Below are 15014 nucleotides of genomic sequence, written 5' to 3'. Positions count from 1 at the left end.
CAGTCCTCGCACGTGGAATGAGCAATCTGATATGAGACTGTGAGCGGGTATGATGACTTGTGTTGTTCTGAGTAAGGAGTGAAGACAGATAAAGGGGAACACTGCAGACTTCTGCAGTGTTTGACGTGTGTGACAGCAGTGGGTTTTGTACATGTCTCTCAGCTACAGGACGGTGGTCAGACCTTCGTATAAGCTGGTGTACCGCACTGTGACCTCTCTGGAATGGAAATGCTGTCCAGGGTTCAGCGGCGCCGCCTGTGAAGAAGGTAAGTCAAATACAGGATTTAACGCAGAGGGACCAGAGGACTCGAGAAGGGTCGACGGGCGGTGATGATTCACAGACACATTTATTTACGTAGCAGCAGATACAAATTAAAGTTTTAGGACACGCTGTTCTGCTGAAGCAGGAGAACTGAGCAGGTGATTGATAGTCTGAGCAGAGGATCCAGTAGGGAGAACTGAGCAGGTGATTGATAGTCTGAGCAGAGGATCCAGTAGGTTTCCTCCTCCTGTGATTGGTTCTGGGTCTGTTGGAGCGCTCTGAGACGGAGCCAACATCACAGTCTAGGAGAGAGAAATGGTTAATAAGAGGAACGGGTTGCCAGGACGGCTTTGGCTCCCGCCACTCCTCTCTTCCGCTCTCCGCACTCTCTGTCTCCCCTTTCCCTCGCTCTCCTCTACCACTTCCTCTCTTCTCATTCTTTCTCGCTCCAAGTTCCCTCATCGCAGGTTCTTCCATCACCATTTCTTTCCCTGTTCTGGCAACATCTGCATCCCTATCGTTTGCGTTGCTCTCCTCGAACCCGTTCCACTAGCTCTGTGCCTTCCAATACACTTGTACGAATAATGCCTTAAGTCAGGACTGATTTCTTCCTCCTCTTTCTAAATAGGGTGAAGAAATAATAATCCGCCAGCATCTTCAGGCTGAGCCAGATACCCCGGCTTTATTAATCCGTTTTTATGTCTTCATTCTAAGAGTCATTGTAGTACAGAGGGGTCGATTCTTTTGTGTGCTTTTGAATTTTATGATCCAGCTGGAACCATATGTTCGTCCTCTTAACGCTGGCACTGCTGTTTTCATTTTCGGCTACAGTAGCTACCCACCACACACTCACGTCGCACACATACACACAGAGGCAGCCACACACACACACACACACACACACACACACACTGGCTCAGTGCATAATGACTTCCCCTGGCACTGGCCCCCGTGTCTCAGCAGTCTGGGGAAAAGGGTGGAGCGTCTGTTTATGCCGGGACTTGACTGGGGCGTAACCGTAAATCTTTGGGCTTTGTGACACCAAAGAACAATAAATGTTTACTGTGGTCAAAGCCGTCACTTTTTTGTGGTGCTGAAAAGAGAGACTGTTTCTCTTTCATGCGCCCACTGCCAGGTGAGCGAACAGCCCCTCTCAGGCCTCCCGCCTGGTGGCCTGCAGTCTGCTCTCATGTGGTTTCCACGGCACAAATGACTCCACTTTTCCCCCCTCGCATCACACGCGCCTGGACACACACGCTAAATATGTGTACATGTGAATATTATGCTCTACACACCCTCCTCTAGACCTCCCCCACTTTCCAAAACAGTGAGCAGTTAGACAGCCCAGACTTTACTCACAAAAGCCGAGGCACACACAGTCAAACGGGGGAGAATTATCCAATTAAGTTGTTGCTGGAGGAGATTCCCCTCTGGTTGTCATGGCAGTTGGGGGGCTGTGGAGCCGGCGGGGATGCTGGGATTAGGCACTTATCTGAGCGACGTTCCGGGTGGCTCAGATCACAGGCGGTGCTGAGTGGAAGTGACAGGTCCCATTCACGCGCCCTGACTCTCCTGCAGCATGGACGGCATCCAGGGCCACCAGCGCTTTGTTCTGCTCCCGCCGCCAGAGCAGAACCCCTTGCCAGCGCCAGAACCTGATACCGCCGCAGTCCCCGCTTTAAGGAGAAATCAAACCTTGCCACACAGGCGAAGCTGGAGAATTGATAGGTTGATAGTGTTGCCGAGCAAAGTTAAAGCTGCCCCATAGCTCAATGGCTTTCAAACCCAAGCTCCGATATCTCTGTTTGGCTCCATCGTGTATGACATTGAGTTATGTGGTTATATCAATTCATGGCAATTATTTTTTTAGAATTTCCAAGAGTTGAATTTACAACTTTTTTAATTTTAGGCAATGCAATATCTCTAAAAGGTTATCATGCTTACCAGAAAATTAAGCTCCTATGTAAAACAAACAAACAAAAAATGTGTCAGACACCCAAAACATTCTGCTCGAATCTCATAACCCTCTTAAGAAAATAGCTAATTGCGGACGCGTAACTTGAATAATGCATCTTCAAAGCCCCGCCCCCCTCTCATAGTTCTAATGTTCACTTCACTCCCGTCATGCCCTTTCCTCTGCTTGTCTGCTTTTCACAGACTGTGGAAAATGTGCATGATCCACTCATTTACTTACTTAGCCTCCCCTGGCTCTGCGTCCGCCTCCACAGTTCTCCCAGCACCCCCCAGAACCCGCTGGCCATGTCTGACTCCCAAGGCTGGTCTGCATTACAGCAGCCCATTCCTCAACAATGCCCCGACCAGCAGGACTCTGGGGCTCGCACTCCGGCTGGAGGTGTAGGATCACGAGGAAGTCCGGTCCATGCTGCGGGACGCAGTCACTGATACAGCCACGTTTTGTCATCCACACGCGTTCCACTTGAAACCCTCTCGCCTATCAATCAGTCTATTCTCGCTTGTCCGGGTTTCTTCGCCTGTGCTGCTGCCGGCAGACTAGCCGACGCTGATCAACAAGTCCTGTCCGGAGTGGAGATAAAATGTTTTAGTTTTGGGACTGTGTTTCCAAAACCTTTCAACCAAGGCAGTAGTGCAGAGTGCAGAGTGCAGGCATGAGTGAGCGAGCGAGGATTACGCCGTCTTCCAATCACACATAGGCCTGCGGGATCTTTGGCCTTTTGGCCCGATCATATTCAAAGCAAGGGCTCCGTTAAGCAAAACATGACATCACAGCCAGGCTGATAACAGGCAAAGCTACTCTGTCAGAGTCAAAGTGGAGCAAGATAACACTTCATCAGACAGGCACACTTCATATTTGCACTCGTTTTCAGTGTCCAACCCCAACCTCGGGACTTGGCTGGGATTCCAGACCAATGGTGTAATTACAAGGTCCTAATTGTTTTCTATGGGCTTTGGGAGATATTGTCTTACTTGTGGACCTGGAACACAATGGCCTTTATCGCTGATTGAGCCTGAGAAAAAAGTAAGTCTAAGTATTTGCAGATGGAGGCACTTTCAAAGCCTGCCAGAAACAGGGATTTAATGTATGGTTGGCTTTGGCATTCCACGGAACTAAACTCGTGTTTTCAGACGGGATATCCCACAGTACAGTACATCAAACAGAAATCTCAAAATTATACCTCATTTAAAGGCACTTTTGGTATACAAGAATATCAAATGTATCCCACGAAGGCAACATTATTATATTAGAAATAGCTGTCAAATACTGTATCCCATGCAGGTTGCATCAGCGTCAACTTATGAAGGGGAGGGGGAGATTACAAACTCAGCAGTCAGAGAAATCTGTGTGATTTTCATAGATATTTCCCTCAGGTGTATCTTGGACTATTGCCCTCTCCCTCCTGCCTGTCCTGATTTTGATGAAGTATTAAAAGTGTGAAGAAGACACTCAGAGACAGCCGTTGATATCGCGGTCCCCTCTTGATTTATTGAGGAAAGCGCTTAAAAAGAAATATGGCAGCAGCTTATCGCAGGAGGGGGGCCGCTCTGCAGCGAAACATATGGGGGGGACGTAGACTCGAATTAGCACGGCTGTCAGAGAGCTGCCGCGGGGGTCCCCATCAAGCCGCATCTCGCAGCCAAGCGGAGGCTGCGGTTTCTGGGTTGCAATTACGGTACGGGCCGCCAGGCGTAAGGCGCGGCGTCTGCAATAAGCCGCAGAAATGTAATCTGTGTTTTCACAGCTCAGCGCGGCTTATCAGAGGCCTACACACTAAACCCCCCTATGCTTTAAACATCAGTAGGCCGCGGCCCGCCATTAGCAAAACAAGAAGAGTGGGAGTGCGTGGATGCCTGTCTGTCTGTCTGCCTGCCAGAGTGTGTGTGTGGGAGGGAGAGCAAGGTGTTGAGGATTTGTACAGTGAGGGATGCAGCTGTTCACTGTGATTAGCTGCTTTAATGGCAGCAGGTTTTTAGTGGCAGTAAGTGGAGGGACCCCAGCGCGAGGTCACCGGGTGTGTGTGTGTGTGTGTGTGTGTGTGTGTGTGTGTGTGTGTGTGTGTCGGGGGAAGGGGGGGGGGGGGGGGAAGGTTTGGTTTGGCTGGTCTGAACAAGACCAGGTGACCCACCCTCCCACTCCTCTTGGACCACACAGAGGAGCGCTATCAAAATCATTACGCTGAGCCAACAGAGAGCCACCTTTCATACAGCTGTCACTGAAGTGGCCTTGCTCTTTTCCCTGAATCACATGCCTGGATTCCCCCGTGTCTGCACTAACAGGTTGTAAATCTCTCTCTCTCTCTCTCTCTCTCTCTCTCAGACACACACGTTCATGCACACAAAGATCTGCTGTGAAATTTAGCTGTATTCATTGCATGCAAGTTTGTCCATGTGGCCATATAAGTGACACATCATACTGTAATGAATGTACTGTATGTATTCCTGATGCATGCACTCATAATGGTAAAGCTACACAGGCATGCAGACAGATCGTGTGCAGGGGGAGACAGGCACATCCTCAGCGCTGCAACTGGCAGAAGAGCCAGAGCAGCTGAGATTCATGGTTATGTAAATGGCCAGCGCAGCACAAGTGCTGAGCCCAAATTGGAAGCAGCTGAAGTTAAGGCGAAATGAGACCAGGCCCCCAGATGAGATTAGACATGGGAGCGTCCAGCCCGCTCAGCCCATGCTGCTCTGCTCAGGGGAATTATCACAACGGCCATTAATTAGAATACAACACCATTCAAATTGCTGACCCAATTACCTAAAATTAACTTAACCAAACAGTGGAAGTACGTTTTTTCTCTCTCTTCCTGTCTGACTTACTCTCATACTTCGGTCTGTGAGTGTGTACTAGTTTCTTTATGAAGAAGCCCCTAAAATCATAATGTCATATCAGGGTCCCTGTTTAAAAGGTAGAGGTACAAACAAATGTTATTCATGCACCAGTCGCCCAACAAAACTATCCATGCAAACTATAGAGACCATTTCAACTTGACAACATACGCATTCTAAATTGGCCCTCAGCTTACTTCCTGTTGCAGTGTTTGCAAATACAATAACTGACAGGAAGTCAAGACAAGTCCAAACTGTTCCCTAGCAACAGAATTCAGATTAAATGGTCTATACACAATGCGTATGCAAATTTGGAAGGAAATGATGAGTGGGTCATGGAATAATAATGAGAGAATCATAAGGATTACGATGATATATTGCTATGCCTTTTTAGAAAACAAGAGGCATGATGACAGCAGCCAGGATCATCTAGAGCATCCAAAGCAGATGGATGACAATACATTGTATTTGTTGTCATACCTGGCATATGCATCAAATGCTTGACTCAATCCAGGCAAAACATTATTTGTTATATATTTGGTTTTGTCCAGACATTAAGAACCATTGGGCGTAATGGTTGCCCGTTGCTTTATGCTCCGTTAGTCGACCTACATCTTAGGATGTTATGTCTGTTTTTACATCTAAAATAAATGGCAGTGAACTGTAAAGAACACAGATGCGTGATGCTTCAGCTGAACCTTTGTGAAAGTTTTATACATCCTTAGCCTTGAAACTGTGTAAAGTTTTATGCATCTGGCCCCTGGGCTGGAAAAGCCTCTTCTGCTCACTGATTTATTTATTATTTAAATAGACTTCCCAGGAGAGGGCTCTCGAAACTCTGCTTTTTCCTGCAGTGAAGAAGAAAGAAAGTGGGCCTTGCCAGTGCTGCAAAAAACTTTTAGGGATGAAAATAGGCACACACACACACACACACACACACACACACACACACACACCATGGCAGCCGCAGTGCTCTGTCCCCAATAAAGCCGAGGCATTTCCCTTGGCCCAGTAGTTGAAGTGGCTTGGTGTGTTGACTGAGTGACTCACAGACCTACAGGCTTTCTCTCCATACCTGATCCAGGCTGAGCACGCAAACAGGAGGCAAAGAGGAAGGGGGGTAGGAAGAGAAAGTGTGTCAGATGACATTTGAAGTGTAAGGAGAACTGGGCCCCATCGTGTGGTGTGATAAATGAGAGAGAATCCTTCAGAACCTATACGCTCAATCTCCATCAGCAGTGGAGGTGTGTGATCTGCCTCGTCCCTCTCACTGCGCTCTGATCCACTCGCTGACTGATCTGATTAAAGCTGTGTTAACCCCGTCTGCCCCCTGCCCTTCAACATGTTGTTACCATCTCTAAACCCGGAGGTGCAGAGCGACCGGTCTGCCGTCGTCACTACTGCACAACAACACGGCGCTTCTGTCCTCAGGTAGACGCAGACAAGCTAGTGAAGCTCGCCGCTTTGACGTCAGCGCCCAGACAATGGCAGCATTGAGGGAGCGGGCGCGCCGTCGCTTCCATACATCTGTGATGAGTTCAGCTGGCTCATCGCTGCCTCCTGCAGCCCACTGGCTCTCTTTCACAACTGCGGGCTTACAGCAAATCACCTATTTTCTCTCACTCCATTCCTGCCTTATTACACTTTTCTTTTTAGCTGCCAGTCCATCGTTCTACCCCTCCAATTAGTTTGTTACAGATGTGTGCAGTGCATTTGTCTTGTGTGTCTTCACCTCTCTCTCTCTCTCTCTCTCTCTCTCTCTCTCTCTCTCTCTCTCTCTCTCTCTCTCTCTCTCTCTCTCTCTCTCTGTTAGTTTTCTATTGGCCCAGGGCAGCTGCAGATTAATCCCTATTAAATCCAGTTGTGTCCCCTTCTTAACATCGTCTCATTTTGCATGCTTGCCCCAGTTGTGTCCACATGCTGGACCGCAACATCATAAAAGCAGAATGGAAAGCATTGCTATGAGTTGGGGGGGGTTAGCATGTATTTTATACTATGCATGCATACTATATGTTTACTACACAGTATCTGTCTGCGGTCGTCGTACCCTCCCAGAAGTCCTGATTGTGGAGCTGCTCATTTGTCACTGTTATGAGTTTATAAACATATACAACACCACATGAGAGAGGCTGGAGTGTTTCGGCTCAGTGGGTGGGGATTTTATGAAACCAACTTCCAAACCTCCTCCACTCCCCTGCCTACCAAACCACAAACAGACCACCACATCACAGAGATCTTGCTGTGGTGTGTTGTGGTGACATCATTTATAGCTCCTCGTATCACAGACCTCCCAAATACCCCACCACCCCCACCCCCCTCTGGTTCAGCCTCTGTTTTCCAGCCTTTCAAAGCTGCACCTTAGGATACGGCTCTGCGTGGTATAGAAGTTTCATTCCGTTGCCGCTATCTGGGATTTCCTGGTACAATAAAGGTTGAAAATCTAACTTTTGAGCCCTACGTTGTGCAAGACTTTGCATATATTTCCATTTGCTCATGTGGTTGACATGGTGCTCAGCGGGGATGAGGGGAGGGGTGCTGATGGTTGTGATTAGTTCTGGATTGAAGACCCGAGTGGAGAGGAGGTTTGGATGAACTGCACCAGCAGACAGTCTAATTAGAGACATGCCTGGTTGGCTCTCAGAGCACAAGGATGACAGAGGAGCAGGCTTTCCCCTCCAGGAACCAATCGCCTTGACCAAAGAGAATTGACCTCACTTGATTGGCTAGAAGAGGGAACCATGGAGGATAGAAGAGAGTACGTTGAGTTCGGATGTCCAATATATGAAGCTGAAGCTACTGTAAGTGCGGCTAGCAGAGACTGTATAGGTTGCCGCTACTGTATGCTTATTAGTATTATAGGTAGAGATAAGACTTTAAAAAACTGTGTACATATCACTTATAAAAAAACGTATAAATTCCAATTTAGTTGATTTTCATGCTTTAACTTCAGTTTACTGTATTCAATGCTCTATAATTTGAGGAAGTTCTGCCACCCTCGCTCTTATGAAACCCCTTGAAAGACCATTGGATAAACTAAGAGAAGAAACAAGGCCATTTTTGTTGGTTCCTGTACATTTTGGAGATATGAGAGCGATGATGTGTTAGTGTTCATCAGCGCAGCAATATTTCACAAATAGTCAGAAAATCAGACAGACAAGGAGTGTTCCCAGCATGCACCATACTGTTTATCCTGCACTAATAGAGCATGTAAGACATGCATCATTTAGGAGAGAGCTCCGATCTCCTCCTCTGTCCTGCCTCCTCATGCCTCAGAGACTCCATTAGACCTCAATAATGTACGCATGCGGGCCTGCGCATGCACGCGCACACACACACACACGCGCACACACGCACACACACATTCTCCTCTCTGCTTTACAGACTGGTTTGGGCCTGATTAAACATGGCACTTTTTCTTTTGGTCTTCTCTTGTTCAGAGAGATGCATGTTTTGGTCACATCGTCTTGGGGGGGACAGAGACTTCCGAGTGATGGGGTACGTTGCTCAGGAAGCATAGTGTGCTCCAGTAGTCCAGGATTCAGGTCAGGATGATGTGGTGGTGTGGTAGTGGTAGTGGTAGTGCTGGTAGCAATAGTGGTACTGGTAGTCATAGTGGTAGCGGTAATTGTAGCGGTAGTGGGACTGAGGTCTGAGGTAGTCGTAGTGGTAGTGGTAGTCGTAGTCGTAGTGGTAGTGATAACGGTAGCGATAGTGGTAGTCGTGGTGGTAGTGGTAGTGATAGTGGTAGTCGTAGTGGTAGTGGAAGTGATAGTGGTAGTCGTAGTGGTAGTGATAACGGTAGCGATAGTGGTAGTCGTAGTGGTAGTGGAAGTGATAGTGGTAGTCGTAGTGGTAGTGATAACGGTAGTGATAGTGGTAGTCGTAGTGGTAGTGATAGTGGTAGTCGTAGTGATAGAGGTAGCGGTAGCTATAGTGGTATTGGTAGCGGTACTGGTCGTGGTAGTGGTAGCGGTAGTGGTACTGGTCGTGGTAGTGCGGCTGGTGAGGCAGTGTCAGGGCCTGGAGCCAGAGAGGCCCAGCAGGGTGAGCTCATTAACAACAGGACGTACCCCTGAACCTCTAAACCCAGGCCTGCATTCCGCCTGCTCCACTGCCCCCTGGGACTCATTCAGGGGGGCTTTAACAACCCCGGTGTTTTGGTTGGACCTTTGCCACGGCCAGAACGCAGAGCCAAGCTGTGTGTGTGTGTGTGTCAACTCCCCCGCCCCCCCACCTCCCCCTGCTTCCCATCAGAACCATAAATATGGACCAGAGAGGGTGCTTGTGTGTTCCTGCTCCTCAGGTGTTTACAGCTCTCTCACTCCTTCATGCTGAGCTCACAGCCAGGACCTGGCAGCACAACACACACTCCTACACATGCACTTCATGTACACATTCTCAATAGCAAACACCTGCTCTCATATGTATATACTGTGGACACTTATTCACAGGTACAAGCAGAAATCAAATAAAACCTGCACTTACACACCAAAGGAGGACTCGGGTAATACAAACACAAGAAATGTTTTTGCACCAAGATGTGCTGTACGTGCTGAAATGAACACGGCAATAAACAAACCTGAAATACAGGAAGCGCACGCACAGCCTCTCTCTCTCTCTCTCTCTCTCTCTCTTCCACTTGTGTACATAGATCAGCTGTCCGTGTGCTCCGTGACAGGCAAGCTGACAGGCCAGTAAATCATTCTGTTATAGGACCTCACTGCTACTGTGCCCCAGACAGAGTGAGAGTCCTCTCTGCTCTGTCTGCTGCTGTCATTGGCATGAGGGGAGAGGGGATGAGGGGGAGAGACAGAGGGTGATGTCATGGCCATATTATTTCTCTTGGCTGTCCTCCACGTTGTCTGCCGAAAGGGCTCCATCCCACCTGATGGGGACTGCAGCCCCATGAGACCATGTCTGGCCAACTCTGTGGAGATACTGGGCCTGTCTGTCAGCCAGATAGCACTCATTTAAAACGTCCCTCAGAAAGACCAAATAACAGTTATGTGGTGCTCTGGTGCTGCAGTTCAATGGGTAGAATGTAACAGTCAATTCCCACTGGGGCGGGCCCTGCTCAAAATGAATGCACCCCTGATACTGTTCGCTACTTTGGAGAAACAAGCATCCGCCAAGTGGCATGTGCTTCTCATTTTATAGAGCATATAACTAAAGTAGGTGAAGGAGTAAAGTATAGGGTTAGCTCCAGTATGTGTACATACTGTGGTCCAAAGTATGTTCACGGTGGTTACACATTTGCAGTTTTTCCCATTTATGTACATGGTCTGAATACTTAAATCCCAGCCTCAATATAACTAATATCACCATAACAGTATCTCTCTGAGATGAGGTAAATGCTGATATTGATATCTCAGAGACCGCAGTTTGTAGGATCTGGTGTGGAACCGCAGACTGCACACAAATTGGCCTCTCTGAGTCTTTTCAAATTGGTTACCCTCTTTGGACATCCCCCATCATTACATCCTATTTACAAAAGACCCAAAGGATTATTCTGGGCTAATGCGTTTTATATGAACCCTCCACTTTGCCTGTGTAAACCTAGCCACTCGAGTAAACAGAGACCTATTGAGGCTCAGATACTGAATCCTGGGCCAGATGGGTCCTCGACCTGAGACAAAGCGGCGAATTAAGATTCCCAAAGTCCGAGCTCAGTTCTGGCTCTCCCTCGCCCCGCCCACTGGCCTTGCTCCGGTGGGTAATAATCTGCTCGCTCTCTCCTAGACGGCGAGAGAGAGAGAGAGAGAGAGAGAGAGAGAGAGGGAGAGAGAGAGAGAGAGAGAGAGAGAGAGCTGTGTAAGATGAGAACGCTGGTACCAGTGAAAGGGTGGCGCAGCTCCAAAGGGACACGTTTCCTGCAGGGCTGCCAGGTAGAGAGCGCCGAGAGAGGGGAGAGGAGGATGTGCTTTTCCTCCTCCCTTCTCGTCAGAGAGCTGACACTTGGCAGAGGACTGGAGGGTATTGTCATTTTAGCCAACAGAAGGGAAAATAAGCCCATTGTAAGGGTCATGGAGAGAAGGGAGTGGGGCGGGTTCTTCTCAGCTGGAAAGGCATCTTCGTGTTACTGTAGAAAAGGACAAAGAACAGACTGAATCAATAATCACGACGAGCATCATTCATACGTTCTCTTCAACCCGTGACCACAACGCCCCGCTGAGATGCCGTGTCATTTTTCCACCATGTTGCTGAAGTTTATGTGTTAAATTAGATTTGAGGCCCCCTCGTTGCCTTTGTATGCAGACTTCCCAAGCTTGGCGAATGGGTGACCCTGTTATCGACACGCACCGCTTCCCCCTGGGGGTGGGAGGGTAGCCGGGTGGGTGCGCACTGGGTGGAGCCGTGGGGACGCCAAAAGGGTGAAAGGGCAGAGAATTGAGGGGTCCAGGGTTTGTGCTTTGCTGCAGAATAATGGCCTGCATTGTTCCTTAAGCGGCAGCCATGTATCTACACTATCATAGGGACTTTCTTGACATACTCATTTGGTGTCGGTCTTAAATTACGGAAACCCTTCATGGCCGTATGTTGCGAGCTTGATGGAGTACAATGTCTCCCTTTTAGCGCTCGGGTATCAGTCAATCACAAAGATGATTAAAGCCGAGGGAGGCCTGTACAGTACATGACTGTCTCAACATTTAGGAAGTGAGGAGGAAGACGAATGCCTGGGACAGCCAGAGAGCATTGAATCCACTTTGTATTACATTCATTTTTCTTTATAGCTGCGGTTTCCATCTCCTTTTTTCTCCCGTTTCCCCTCCACTCTCCCATAGTGACTGGAATGCTGTGGCCACTGTGGATACCTGCCAGAGGTGCAGAGATTCCTGAGGTCTTTATGAGTGACAGTTGAGTCTCACCCTATCTCTCTGGGTGTGTTTGTGTAGCTCTCTGATCCACATAGGGGACGGAGACGACACGCTGGGAGATGAATTACAAACACCGCTCACGATCACTCATCCATCTGAGCAGATTTTTCTTCTTTCTTTTGCGAAGTTGGAATTCCGTTCTCCTGGCTGCACCTGACAGTGTGGAAACCTTAGCCCGAGCTAGCGCCGCTCCGCTCGCTGCGTTCCAAAAGTGCGGCTGAGTGTGCCGCAGCAGTCAGGCTGTGACGGCCTCTGTCAGCAGCGAGCAGCCACCCTGCTCTCTGGGTCTGCCTGAAGGATCGACCTGTGGGACTGCGGGACGGACGGGCGGAGGGCCGTCATCAACCGTTTGCCTCCACTCTCTCCCCTCCCCTGCTTTTGTGTTGAATGAAATCTGAGGTAAAATTGCCGATGACAGCTGGAGATGTTGAAAGGGAATGGCAGGACATGGTACAGTCGGCTGCGAAGACTGTATGGAACTCAGACAGACCAATTAGGTATACAGACCGCGAAATGGTGCACGGTCGTATAATTGCAGAGGAATGTGCGGCCATTTTAGAGGACCAGGTGCACCCTGTGGTGCAAACACTGTTCCCTCATGATGTTCCCACACTCCCAAGATGATTATTCCTCCGTAAACACTGCTAAACAAATTCAAGAGTGGTTTCATGAACAGCAGGGCAAAGTCAAACATCTCCCATACATGCCCAATCACCAAATCAAAACAATCAAGCCTTTATGGGAGGTTCTGGAGCCCAGATTGCAAAGTAGATTTTTACCGCCTTCATCCCTCAGAGAACTGGAGTCTTTCCTTCTTTGGAGAATGGTATAGAATATCCCACTAGACACAGTTCAGGACTTGTATGACAGCACTCAAAGGAGGATGAGAGCTGCTCTGATGGCAAAGGGCGACCCCTAGTCCTTATCACTGTATTGCATGTAGACCACCGCTTCAATGATGTGGCTATTGTGAGTTTTAGTGAATCAGCCATGATGGAACAGAATAGATAAAAGGATTATCATTGAACTCTGTCACTATGTAACCAGCCCAGGAGCTCTAAGGCCATGTTCACATTACAGGCAAATCCAATTTGCTGCTAAAGTCATTATCTTGATTGGTTTCCCAAATCTGATTTGGGAGTGTGTCCGCACTTAGTGAAGAAGGAGTCTCGCACACTGTTAACTTGCAATCAAATTTGTTTTAATGTGACATTTCGGTCACCGACCTTTTTCAAACAAACGTTTGTTTGAAATGTTTGTTTGAAAAAGGTCGGTGACCGAAACGTCACATTAAAACAAATTTGATTGCAAGTTAACATTGTGCGGGACTCCTTCTTCACTAATTACAGACTTTGTCTTTGCCCGACGCACCTGTCCTGAGAGATGTGCAGAGTTTTTCTTCAAGTGGGTCCGCACTGCCACAAATCTGATTTGGGCAAGTGTTCAAGTCGGATCTGTGTGTCCAGATACAATGAGCCAATGAGCCAACATACAATGTTTCTGGCAGTGTTTGCATGTCTGCTCTCTGTTCTTTAAGTCCCCGCCCCCTGCAAAAGACACTCTCAAATCTGATTTGGGTGATCATCAGCGCGTCCACACTGAAGTCACATCAGTCGAAAGCAGATTGGAAACTACCTCCATAATGTGGTTTGGGACAAGTGACACAAATCAGACTTGGAGTGTCCAGACTCATAAAACCAATCTGGATAGAACAATTAATAGGTCATTAAAGTTCACAAATCTGGCCTCCTAGTCTGAACATGGCTTAACACTCTCAAGTTTCAATTATGATAATGCTCACACTCCCTGATGTCACCCTCATACCCACATAGAAACAGGGAGAGACTGACACTTAAGTGCTAAAACTGTATAAAATTCCACGCGCCTCACAGACTTATCATCTCACCACCAAGTGATGTCATCTGTAATTCTTACGCGTTCATAAAGCTTTAAAATGAAATGCTTTTTTTTTTATAGTGGTCTGGTACAAAGACAGTTTTATGTAGATGGGTGTATAATGAGTTTTAATGGCTGATTCGCCCGAAATTGTTGCTTGTGATTTTAACAGCTTTCATAAGTAGTTTAACAGTCTGCAGATAAAACAGAAACGCTACGTCAGCGACCTTGTCGGCATGACACCCCTCCATGTTTTCTTGTGTAGCGAGGAGGGACGCTTGGAGACTTGAGCTCATAATCACATTTATGAATCAATTAAAATTTAATTATGTCTGAGAATAGCGGGTGACTATAAGAGGATTAAACCACTGATGGTTTTGGTCGACAGCTCGATCTTGAGGTCCGTAATCAGTTAAAGTCTGCGTCAAACCAGTTTCACTTGGCACTCTACTTGAAGGCTCACTCACAGCCACACACTTTGTTCTGTTTGAACTTGTGTGAAAGTTCAATCCTATGATAGGATTCTATTGTATTGTATTACTTTTAGGGAAAGAAACAGAAAAAACAACAACGTTCGTTTCCTCACACACCCTCTGTATCTCGTAGTGCTACGGTTTGATATATTTCAGACCGTTTTGGGCCTGGTGTCAGACCGGGGGACACGGCCATCCAGTTTTACTACACTATCCAACGCCTGGGGAGATCAGGTCCCTCCTAGCCAAGACCTCCAGGCCTCCTCCTCAACACTGCCAGATATCACGGATGAAGGAGAGGATAGATAGAAAACACCCATATGCACTAGGCTACATGCAGTGTATTCACACAAACACGCACTTTAGAGAGACAGACACCGCCTATACACACGGGACAGATAGTGAGTGGAGACAGGCAGGCCGGCTGTTTTATAATATCTCTGTCTGTATGTGTCACATGTCCTCTCCATCTGACTGAGGAGGGTTCATCTCAGTTTTATAATATCTCTGTCTGTATGTGTCACATGTCCTCTCCATCTGACTGAGGAGGGTTCATCTCTGTTTTATAATATCTCTGTCTGTATGTGTCACATGTCCTCTCCATCTGACTGAGGAGGGTTCATCTCTGTTTTATAATATCTCTGTCTGTATGTGTCACATGTCCTCTCCATCTGACTGAGGAGGGTTCATCTCTGGAGA

General features: G+C 47.8%; 1 protein-coding gene across 2 annotated transcripts in view; it reads left to right on the top strand.

The window, feature by feature from the left end:
• Positions 1-15014, top strand: part of emid1 (EMI domain containing 1) — a gene marked incomplete at its 5' end in the record, with an annotated part of 69557 nt that overhangs the window by 12733 nt on the left and 41810 nt on the right. For both annotated transcript variants that reach the window (XM_083643820.1, XM_083643821.1), the window contains one exon: positions 163-266. In XM_083643820.1, coding sequence (XP_083499946.1) covers positions 163-266 — 104 coding nt within the window. The remainder of the gene's footprint in view (positions 1-162; positions 267-15014) is intronic.

This window comes from Poromitra crassiceps (assembly GCF_964638095.1).
Source record: "Poromitra crassiceps genome assembly, chromosome: 10".
NCBI lineage: Eukaryota > Metazoa > Chordata > Actinopteri > Beryciformes > Melamphaidae > Poromitra > Poromitra crassiceps.
This window is presented reverse-complemented; position numbering and strand designations above follow the sequence as displayed.